General features: G+C 38.8%; 1 protein-coding gene across 4 annotated transcripts in view; it reads left to right on the top strand.

Annotated features, from left to right (window-relative positions):
• The window catches only part of FASTKD1 (FAST kinase domains 1), a 61,994-nt gene that overhangs the window by 39,883 nt on the left and 9,872 nt on the right, over positions 1–12,239 (top strand). For all 4 annotated transcript variants that reach the window (XM_023507536.1, XM_023507538.1, XM_023507537.1 and 1 more), the window contains 2 exons: positions 6,303–6,792; positions 8,219–8,333. In XM_023507536.1, the coding sequence (XP_023363304.1) occupies positions 6,303–6,792; positions 8,219–8,333 (605 nt within the window). The remainder of the gene's footprint in view (positions 1–6,302; positions 6,793–8,218; positions 8,334–12,239) is intronic.

Genomic DNA, 12,239 nt, shown 5'->3' with positions numbered 1-12,239 from the left:
GTTTTTGGCCAGGGCTGGGCTTGAACCTGCCACCTCCAGCACATGGGGCCAGCACCCTATTCCTTTGAGCCATAGGTGCTGCGCTGTGCTTAGTATATTTTGAAATGGAGATGAGGCCAGTAAGGTGATTGTGTTCCCTAGGAATGGTAGTAAACTAACTGATGAATAACCAGTTCTCTTTTCCTGTAGGAATAAATAACAGAAGGTTGAGGTGCTGAGGAAGGCAAGTCTTCATCTGGGAGCACTCACATTTAGGGCCCTTCAGCTTCTTTACTTGCTTGTTTAAAAGCTTATTAAAGTTTTTTTTCCTTTTTTTTTTTATTGAATGGTAACTATGTACATTAATGCTCTTCTTGGGTACAGTGTGGGGTTTTCACATGCAATCTGGAATGGCTTATTAAATTTTTAAACTTCAAATTTTAAAATTAAGATATGTAATGGTGATGTTAGTGAAGAAATGTTATCGCATTATTTAAAATTACTTTATTTTCTGTGCATATAGCATTTGTATTTCAGCCAGGAAGTTACTCAGTTTTGCATTGACTTTCATAAAGCTAACATGGGATTTTACATTAATAATTTTTATTTTAAAAAATCAGAGTAGTGGGCCAGGTATAGTGGGGTCATGCCTATAATCCTACTTGAGATTTTAGGCTGAGGCAGAAGGATCGCTTGAGGTCTGGGTCCACAATAAGAATTTGCAATAAGAAATCAAACTAGTAGTGAACAATAGCGAGAAAAAAGATCAATTTGTTTGAACTGCATTTAAGGTATTATTCCGATTTTTTTTTTTTAAAGACAGTTTCACTCTATTGACTGGGGTAGAGTGCAGTGGCATCATCGTAACTCAATGCAGCGGCATCATCGTAACTCAATGCAGCCTCCAACTTCTGGGCTCAAATGATCTTCCTGCCTCAGCTTCCCAAGTAGCTCGGACTATAGGTGTTTACCTAGTTAATTTTTCTATTTTTGTAGAGATAGTGGTTTTGCTATGTTGCTCAGGCTGGTCTGAAACTCCTGACCTCAAGAAATCTTCCTGCCTTGACCTCACAAAGTGCTAGGATTACAGGCATGAGCCACCATAACTGGCCTAAGAAGTGACATTTTATCAATTAAGAATATAGCATATTAGAATATTATAAGAAAATTTACTCTTCTCTTAAAGAAATGACTTTTTTATTTTTTTTGAGACAGAGTCTCATTATGTCACCCTCAGTAGAGTGCTGAGGTGTCACAGCTCACAGCAACCTCAAACTCTTAGGCTCAAGGAATTCTCTTGCCTCAGCCTCCCAAGTAGCTGGGACTACAGGCGCCCTCCACAACACCCTGCTATTTTTTTGGTTGTAGTTGTCATTGTTGTTCAGCAGGACCGGGCTGTGTTCGAACCCACCAGTTCCAGTATGTAGCTGGCACCCTAGCCACTGAGCTAGAGTGGCTGAGCCATGACTTTCTTTCTTATTATTATTAAAATGATTAGGTGCATGCTTCTTGTTTCTTCACCCTTTCTGCATTTAGTATTTAATTTCACATAGAGTGCCTCTGAAGCAGAAATTTTATATTCCCTGGAAGCAGTGGCTCACATCTGTAATTGTAGCACTCTGGGAGGTCTAGGTGGGGAGATAGATTCAGCTCAGAAGTTTGAGACCAGTCTGAGCAAAAGTGAGACCCTGTCTCTACTGAAAATAAAAAAATTAGCTCAGCAAGGTGGCAAATGCCTGTAGTCCCAGGTACTCAGGTCTGAGATAAGAGTATCATTTGAACCCAAAAGTTTGAGGTTGCTGTGAGTTCTAAAGTCATGACATTGTAGCCTGGGGCAGCAAAGTGGGACAACGTCTCAAAAAAAAAAAAAAGAAAGAAAGAAAATTATGTTCTCAATTAGATATTAAAATGACCCGGACATGATTTATTGAGTTTGCACAGTTTTTTTTTTTTTTTTAGGTTCAATACTGTTTGCTTATAAGTACATTAACAGAAAAATAAGAGCAGGAGTATGAACATCAAAGGGGATTTCACTTTCCTGTGATGTTTTGTTTCCTTTGTAAAAAGACTTGAAACAAATATGATAGTGTTAAAGGTTTATTAAATTCTGGCACCTGTAGCATAGTGATTACATCATCAGCCACATGCACCGAGGCTGGCAGGTTTGAGCCTGGCCCGGGCCAGCTAAACAACAATGACAACTGCAACAAGAAAATGCCAGGCATTGTGGTGGGCACCTAATCCCAGCTACTTTGGAGGCTGAGGCAAGAGAATTGCTTGAGCCCAAGAGTTTGAGGTTGCTGTGAGCTGTGATGCCACAGCACACCTATGGTGACATAGTGAGACTCTGTCTCAAAAAAAAAAAAGTTTATTAAATTCTGAGTAATGAGAGCCCTTAGGTATTTCTGTAGTTTAAAATAGTATGAACAATTATTTTGTTCTCAGAACTTATTCCTATTGTTAAAAAAAAATTATTTTGAGTTTTTGGCCAGGTGTGGTGGCTCACGCCTGTAATCCTAGCATCTGGCAGGCAGGGGGATTGCTTGAAGTCAGGAGTTCAAGACAAGCTGAGTGAGAGTGACTCCCTGTCTCTACTAAAAATATAAAAATTATCTGGGTGTGGTGGTACTTGTTTGTAGTCCCAGGTACTGGGGAAGCTGAGGCAGGAGGATCACTTGAGCCCAGGACTTTGAAGTTGTTCTGAGGTAGGCTGAGGCCATGGCATTTTATTCTGGACAACAGAGTGAGACTCTGTCTAAAAAAAAATATTTTAAGTTATTGGCTAATATTTAAAAATTGGGAGATGTATAAAAATTGCAGGTGCTTTTCTGCTTAAGAATTATCTTTCATGGCTCGGCTCCTATAGCTCAACCGGCTAGGGCGCCAGCCATGTACACCTAAGGTGGCGGGTTCGAATCCCCAGCCTGGACCCGCCAAACAACAATGATGGCTGCAACCAAAAAATAGCCGGGCGTTGTGGCGGGCGCCTGTGGTCCCAGCTACTTGGGAGGCGGAGGCAAGAGACTCGCTTGAGCCCAGGAGTTGGAGGTTGCTGTGAGCTGTAATGCCATGGCACTCTACCCAGGGGGACAGCTTGAGGCTCTGTCTCAAAAAAAAAAAAAAAAAAAAGAATTATCTTTCATTTCAGTGTAGATAATCTCAAGGAGATATTAGAAAGAATGTAATCTAATTGAACTCATAACTCACACAAATGCTTATATAAAGGTCTACTGAAATAGCTCTGGAATCCAAAGAGTTTGTGTACTGGAATAGGGTCTGCCATTGTTTTCTAACTTATTGAATATACTCTATATACATACGCTTTCCTTACTGCCCTGTTCCCACCTCCAGGGGTAACCACTATCTCTACTTGTAACTGCATGGATTAGTTTTGCCTTTGTATTTTATATAAATGGGATCATATAGTATGATTTCTTTGGGGTCTGGCTTCTTTTGCTTAACATTAAGTTTATGAGATTTCTGCATACTTTTGCTACATAGCGTTCTCTTATAATAATATAACAATATTTATCAATTCTACTGTTGACAGATATTTGATTTATTTCCAGTTTTTGGCTGTCATGAAAAGTGCTGTTTAGGAACATCTTTGTAGGTATCTTTTAGTGGACATATGTATGTATTTCTGTGGATATTTACTAAAGAGTATAATTGTTGGTTCAGAGGATATGCATATACTCATCTTCAGTAGATTCTGCCAAACATTTTCTAAAGTGGCTATACCAATTTATACTCCCCCCAGCAGAATGTGAGCATTCCTGTTTTCTCTGTACCCTCACCAACAGTTAGCATTTTTTTACTTTTTACTTTTAGCTGCTCTGATGGGTATGCTATGGTATTGTAAGTAAATACACATGCATATCTACACTTTGAAAATTGAAGAAATATCACAAAGAAAAACACCAGGTGGAGATTGGAGAGATTGTGTCTATTGGGGGTTTACTTTTAGAAAAGTATTACAAGATTTGTGAATATTCAGAGTTCTGGCCCTTGGATCAGTTCCACAAACAATGTAGCTTTTTGAGGGGTTTCTTTTGCTTATATATAAATAGTGTATTTATTTATTTTTTCTGATTATAGGAATAAAATATTTATTTAATACTGAGTACATACTTGTGTCAGGTACCAAGCCATGTGATATATAAAAATCATTTTGAAAATTTTGGAAAATAGCTAAACAACAATGACAACAACAATAACAAAAATAGCCAAGTATTGTGACGGGTGCCTATAGTCCCAGCTACTTGGGAGTCTGAGGCAAGAGAATCGCTTAAGCCCAAGAGTTAGAGGTTTCTGTGAGCTGTGATACAACAGCATTCTCCCGAGGGTGACACAGTGAGACTCTGTCTCAAAAAAAAAAAAAAAAAGAAAATTGGAAAATAGAAAAAATATAAAGAAAATGAAAATCATTCATAAACTCATTCGTCCAGTCAATAATTTGTTTTATTTCCATGTTATATGTTACATATTGTATGTTTTTCTTTCATATGTAAGAATAACGAGCATACAGTTTTTTTGTTTTTGTTTGGTTTATTTTGCCTTTTTACTTATAGACATTCCCCGTATTATTAAGAACTTTTTATAAATCTTTTTAATGGCTGATTAATACTCGTCATGTACTGTACCATAATTCATTTATAATTATTCTCCATCATTATTTACAGTGTTTTTACATTTTAGCTCATATAAAAAATATGATAGGGCATGTGATGTATACCTATAATCTTAGCTACTCAGGAGGTTGAGGTGGGAGGAGGCTTGAGCCCAGGAATACAAGACTATCTCAGGCAATATAGCAAGACTCCATCACAAAAAAAAAAAAAAAAAACAAATACAATAAGTAACAACACAAATTATTGCCTGGACTTTGTATTATTTTATTAGGTTAGTCAAATGATATTATACTTTCAAAGTTCTTGAGCCACAGTGCCAAAATGCTTTTAAGAAAAAAATACAGCAACTTAGTAAGTTTACTGATAGTGAATGATAATACCTGTATCAGCATACCCTTGCTAGCATTGAATATTATGATTATTTTAGCATGCTAATTTAATATTATTAAAAGTAACTCATTTTTGTTTTAATTCAGAATGTATTAATATACTTTTTTTTTTTTTTGAGACAGTCTCCCTCAGTCTCCCTGGGGTAGAGTGCTGTGGTGTCATAGCTCATAGCAACCTCAATCCCCTGGTGGGCTTAAGCGGTCTTCTTGCCTTGGTCTCCTGAGTAGCTGGACTACAGGCACCCACCACAAGATCTGGCTGATTTTTTCTATTTTTAGTGGTGGTGGGGTCTTGTTCTTGTTCTGGTTGGTCTCAAACTCCTGAGCTCAAACTATTCATGTGCCTCTGCCTCCCAAAGTGCTAGGATTACAGGCGTAAGCTACCATGCCTGGCCAATCCACTACTCAACATAAAGATTCTTTGAAAGCTTTTAGTTTATTTATTTATTTATTTATTTATTTTTGAGACGGAGTCTCACTCTGTCACCCCAGCTAGGGTGCAGTGACATCATCATAGCTCACTGCAAATTCAACTCCTGGGCACTACCACACTCTGCTAGTATTTGGATTTTTGTAGAGATGGGGACTCGCTCTTGCTCAGGGTAGTCTTCAACTCCTGACTTCAAGCAGTCTTCTCATTTCTACCTTCCAGAATGCTAGGATTATAGGTGTGAGCCAATGCACTGGCCTTTATTTATTTTTTAAACAACTGTAGTCTTGGTGGTTAGACTCTTACTGTGGGGATTTTGGAAAGGAGGAGTAGAGAATGGCATCAATTGTATGTCCTGTGATGATTTGTTGTTGTTGTTCTTTGTTTGTTTTTGTTTTAAATGTTAGACTTACTCTGTACCAGAAATGAGAAGGAAACCAACGATGACTTTATGCCAGGCCTATAGGAGGTCATACTAGCTCCTGCCAGATTGCATCAGAAATTGGGGAGGGTGGGGTGGGAGGAAGAGAGAAAAAAGAAAAAAAAAATAAATAAAAGAAGTAGAGCCTAAGTTCTTTTTCAGCAACAGCTTTGGAAACATTATTCTGACCCTGGCCTTTTGTTTGCCAGAGACTTTGATTTTATTTTTGCATAAAAAATTTGGAATGTGCTTCAGAACATCTTAGGCTTCTTTCAGAAACCCTTTATGGCCCTGTTGGCTTTGAATTTACCTAACTCTTCTTAGATTAACTTGTATCTTAAGCTTATCTTACTTATTAATTATAGTAATAATATATATTCATATTTTAATACATAATGTGTTTTGGTTTTATTACTGATGGGTTAATTTTATTTTTTCTTTTTCCTTCGTAGTTACTTGAAAATTAGTTTCATACCACATGAGATTTCCATTCTGGTCTGTGCTCTTTCCTTGCTTCCTTCTCCTCATCTAGATGAAGTGGGGATGTTGCGAATTGAAGAAGTTTTACCACAGTGTCACCTAAATGACCTCAATTATTTTGCCACATCTATTTTAAAATGGATTCAGCATGATCATATGTATTCGAGTAGTATTACTACTATGAAACAACTGAAACTACTTAAAAAATTAAATGACTGTGGTCATCAGATACTACAACAAAGCAACAGTTTAAACCTATTATGGGAGGATCTTAGATTTTCCAAAGGAGACTGGCTTCTTGACTCACTTCTGAAAGAAACAATTGCTACGTTACAGCGTTTGATGGAAGAAATTAATTACAAAAATGTTGCAGGGATTGCATCTTTTATTTCAAGAACTAACTACCTCAGTACTTTGCTACTTGATAGGATAGCCTCAGTGGTTGTTCAGCAGATTGAAAAGGTGAAATTTAATTGTCACACATTAGTTCAATACAGTTGTCAGCTTCTAGAAGCATAATTTTTATAAGTACTTCTACATGGATTAGAATTTAAACTTTAAAGACTGAACTTTGAAAACACCCTAAAACTGAACTCGGGCTTCTTATTCAGCAATTTTTTGTTTCTCCCCTTCAAGTCATTTTCTTCCTCTGACATTGCAGATTTGGGGAGATCAGCAGTCATCTTTTGGTTCATTACAATATTGTTAAGATCAATAACCACAATTTTTTGAGGATTCTAGTTGTAGTGGGATAGTGGAGTATGAATGTTTTGGTTTTCTGCTTTTTATTGTTTTTTTTTTTTGAGACAGTCTCAAGCTGTTGCCCTCAGTAGAGTGCTATGGCATCACAGCTCACAGCAACCTCAAACTCTTGGGCGTAAGCAATTCTCTTGCCTTAGCCTCCCTAGTAGCTGGGACTATAGGCACCCGCCACAGTGTCCAGCTATTTTTTTATTGTTGTTGTTGCAGTTGTCATTGTTGTTTTATCTGGTCTGGGCCAGGTTCAAACCCACCAGCCTCAGTGTATGTGGCCAAGTGCACTACCCACTGAGCTACGGATGCCGCCTCCCCCTTTTTTTTTTGAGACAGAGTTTCACTTTGTCACCCTCAGTAGACTACCATGATGTCACAGCTCACAGCAACATTAAACTCTTGGCCTTAAGAGATTCTCTTGCCTCAGCCTCCCAGGTAGGTGGGATTACAGGCACCTGTCATATCACTTGGCTATTTTTAGAGATGGGGGTCTCACTGTAGCTCAGGCTGGTCTCGAACTCATGAGCTCAAGCGATCCACCCACCTCAGCCTCCCAGAGTGCTAGGATTACAGGTGTGAGCCACTGTGCCTGGCCTTTGTTTTTCCTTTTCTTTTTTTTGAGACAGAGTCTTGCTGTGTTGCCCAACCTAGAATGCAGGGGTATCATCATAGCTCACTGTAACCACAAACTCTTGGGCTTAAGCAGTTATCCTGCCTCAGCCTGCTGAGGACTATAGCCACTATAGCCAGCTAATTTTTCTATTTTTTGTAGGGATGATGTCTCACTTTTGCTCAGGCTGGTCTTGAACTCCAGGCCTTAAGCAGTCCTCCCATCCTGGCTTCCCAGAATGTTACAACTGTAGGCGTGAGCCACTGTGCCCAGCCATCCTTTTTAAAAATTTTCTATAATCCTTTGATATTACTTATTTTTTCCTGCATTAACACTTTTAGAGTTACTAATAATTGGTGGTGGGGTTAAATGATTATAGCAGGATAGAAAAAATAATAAGCAGAGATACATTTATTATTTAATGATAGGCATGTTAGGAAAAGACTTTACCTTAAATAATAATTAGGTTAAAATTTTGTTTTGTTTTACTGAAATTTAAATTATAATTTTTTCCTTTTTAAACAGATCCAACCTTTTGCAATCTTTGCTATTATTCTCCCATTCAGCGTCTTGAACTATGATCCACCTCAAAGAGATGAATTTTTTGGAACGTGTATGCAACACCTTAATTCTCAATTAGGTAGGTATATTATTATGTAATACATTAAGTGAATAAATCAGAGGACACACTTGCTGCTGAGCTACCCTTGTTTAAAAGGGCAATAATCACAATGGCTGTGAATCCTACACCTAAAATATCTTGTGTTCATTTTCAAAACTTTTCTATTAATATTATGAAAAATGTCAAACTTTGTATAAAATATTAAAAGAATTGAACAAGGAACTCCCATATACTCACTGTGTAAGATTAGTAATGTTAACATTTTATCATATTTGCCTTATCTTTTTGTCTCCTTTGCTCTGATTTTTTTCTGAGCCATTTCAAGAAGCTGCTGGTGTTGTGCCTCTTTACCCCTAAGTGCTTTAGCATTTATCTCCTAAGAATAATGACATTTTTCTATATCACCACAATACTGCTAGTACACCTAAGAAATTTAATAATAATCCCCTAATATCTAATACTTAGTTATGTTTATTTTTTATTTATTTATTTATTTATTTTGAGACAGGAGCCTCAAGCTATCCCCCTGGGTAGAGTGCCGTGGCATCACAGCTCATAGCAACCTCCCAACTCCTGGGCTCAAGTGAGTCTCCTGCCTTAGCCTCCGGAGTAGCTGGGACCATAGGCGCCCACCACAATGCCCAGCTATTTTTTGGTTGCAGCCGTCATTGTTGTCTGGTGGGCCCGGACTGGATTCGAACCTGCCACCTTGGGTGTACGTGGCTGGCGCCTTAGCCACTTGAGCCACAGGCACCGAGCCACTTAGTTATGTTTAAATCTTCCTAATTGTTGACTGAATATCTTTTAGAGTGCTTATTTTGGACCCAGGATTCAATCAATATTTATTCACTGTATTTGGTTGTTATTTCTTTAGTCTTTTATAGTCTGGAATAATTTTCTCCTTTCTCTTTGCATTGACTTTGAGGGGAAAGGTTTTTGGTTTTTTCCTTTTTGAGACAGAGACTCACTTTGTCACCCTCAGTAGAGTACCATGGCATCGTACCTCATAACAACCTCACACTCTTGGGGTCAAGCTATTCTCTTGCTTTAGCCTCCTGAGTAGCTGGGGCTACAGGTGCCTGCCACAATGCTCAGCTATTTTTAGAGGTGGGGTCTTGCACTTGCTCAGGCTGGTTGCAAACTCCTGAGCTCAGGTGATCCACCTGTCTTGGCCTCCCAGAATGCTAGGATCACAGGCATGAGCCACCTCACTCAGCCTTTTTGCTATCAAGGTTTTCAAATATGTAGAAAAATTGAAAGAACAATAGCATGTATAAGAAATATCTATATATTTTTGGGCAGCGCCCGTAGCTCAGTGGATAAGGGTACTGGCCACATAAACTGAGGCTGGCAAATTTGAACCTGGCCTGGGCCAGCTAAAACAACAATGACAACTGCAACAAAAAAAATAGCCAGGCACTGTGACAGGTGCCTGTAGTCCCAGCTATTTGGGAGGCTGAGGCAAAATAATCGCTTAAGCCTAAGAGTTTGAGGTTGCTGTGAACTGTGATGCCATGACACTCTATTGAGGGCACCATAGTGAGACTCTGTCTCAAAAAAAGAAGAAATATCTGTATGTTATAAATGCACAGCCTAGCTTGAATAATGATGAACATTTGCCACATTTGTTCACCATGTGTGCATAATTACACAATTTTAAGTAGTGCCACATTCCTAGTAAATTATAGATGCTTGATTATGTTCGGATTAAACATTTGCACAAAGATAATCTGTGTGTGATGTTGTGTGTATCTTATATTTAGATCATATCCAGGGCCATATAATATGTGATTATTTCTATTGATTTTAATAGTCAATTTTTTAAAAGTAAATGAATGTTTTGTAAGGGCCTTAATAGATCTTTATGAATTGTTTTAAGGTTTGTGCTCTGGTACTGATTATTTTTCGTCTCTCTCTTTTTTCTTTTTTTCATTTAAGACTAAAGTGCAATAGTGAGAGAGGGGAAAGAGTAGAACAATGAATTCAATCTGTAACCAACTTCAAGTGAGATAACTCACTGTCTTTGGGCCAGCCTATTTTTCATTTCTTAAAAAGTCTTTAAGGCCATGGCAAGTGGCTCACACCTGTGTTCCTAGCACTCTAGAAGGCCAGTGGTGGAGGATCTTTTGAGCCCAGGAGTTAAGGACCAGTCTAAACAAGAGCAAAACCTGGTCTCTATTCAAAATGAAAAAAATTAGCTGGGCATCATGGCAGGAACATGTAGTCCCAGTTACTTGGAAGGCTGAGGCAGGAGGATCACTTGAACCCAGGAGTTTGAGGTTGTTTTGACCTAGGCTGATATCACTGCACTGTAGCCTGGGACAACAGAGTGAGACTCTGCTAAAAAAAAAAAAAAAAAAAAAAAGAAGAAGAAAGAAAAAAGAAAAGGAAGTCTTGAAATAGTGTCTTGAAATAGTGTTTCAGTATTAGAAAAAAGAATAGAAACAGTCCTTCCTACTGTTCACCTTAGCAGAAGCAGTATGTGAAGATAATAGAGGCAGTAAATTACTTTTCCTTTTCATTCTTTATTTTGGTCCCTGAATTGTATTTGGGACAGTTTTTCCTTCAAAGAGTAGAGCTTTAGGGGACTTTTCTTCTCAGACTCACACTGCTTACTTACTGATAGGGAAGTTTTAGAAATGAAATATCTGGCTCAGTAGTAGTTGTTGCCTTTCAGTCAACATTCACAGTGTACTTAGTGTCAGGTGTTCTTCGAGGTACTAGAGGCATGAGAAAAAGTATTAATAACAACAGGTAAACTACCATCATTGAGTTTACTGTCTGATGGGAGGAAACTGGTATAAATAATAAGCAAATCTCTAAAGTCAGATGGTGATGAGTACACTCAAGAACAGTACAGCAGGGTAAGTGTGGAGGATCGTGGGTGGTATGAGATGGAGTGCTATTTTAGGTAAGGGATTTAGGGACTGGACTGCCTCTCTGAGGAGATGCCATTTAACCATCGACTAAATGAAGTGGGCGAGTGATCCATGGTGATAGATGGGGTTGAGGGTCCCAGGATAGAAGAAAGGCAAGTAAAGGGCCCTGAGTTGAGAGCATATTGGGTTTCTTCCGGGAGTAGTGGATTCAGTATGGCAGGAGTGGAGGGAGATTGAGTTGGTAGTAGATGAGGTTAGAGAGACAGCCAGAGAGTAGTTTCTTCAGAGCTTGTTGCTGTGCCTGTCAATCTACTAACATACCTATGGAGAGCTTCCACATCCAGCATAAGATGTTAGGCTTTACGTTGGACTCTATTTACATAGATCTCTGGTTAAGCTGGTATAAAACCAATGTATATACATTAATTGTATCAGTATCATACTTTGCTACCTTTCTCTGGGATCTTTCAGTGTCCAACCATGTCTGATACTACTATGTCACAGCCCACAAATGGGGCTGTGATACAAACGTGCGTACATGTATGGATGTACGCATGTGTGGCATCCATTTATACCCCTTCTTTTGACACAACTATATGTAGAAAGATGAGACTTGAAATTGAGACCTAGGGTTTGTTCTCCCGGTTGTTCAGTCATATGTCAACAATCAGAAGGAAATGAAAGTACATCTCTTTTCATATTCTACAGAAGCTTAGAAACTAGACTGGTTTTTTAAAAAGGATATAAGAGAAGAAAGATAGAGAAGTACAGCTTTGATTTCTTTTTTAAGACTTTAGAATGTTGCCGGGCACAGTGGCTCACGCCTGTAATCCCAGCACTGTGGGAGGCTGAGGAGGGAGAATCGCTGGAGCTCAGGAGTTCGAGACTCGCCTGAGCGAAAGTGAGACCCCGACTCATGAAAAAAATGGAAAAACCCAGCTGGGTGCCGCTGCGAGTGCCTCTAATCCCAGCAGCTTCCGGAGGCTGAGGCAGCGGGATGCCCACAAGCCAGGAGTCGGAGGTTGCAGTGAACTACCAAGCTGCT

Source organism: Otolemur garnettii, unplaced genomic scaffold (genome assembly GCF_000181295.1).
Source record: "Otolemur garnettii isolate 467f Iridium unplaced genomic scaffold, OtoGar3 scaffold00187, whole genome shotgun sequence".
Taxonomy (NCBI): Eukaryota; Metazoa; Chordata; class Mammalia; order Primates; family Galagidae; genus Otolemur; species Otolemur garnettii.
The sequence above is the reverse complement of the archived record's forward strand: the minus strand, read 5'-3'. Positions and strand labels throughout refer to the sequence as shown.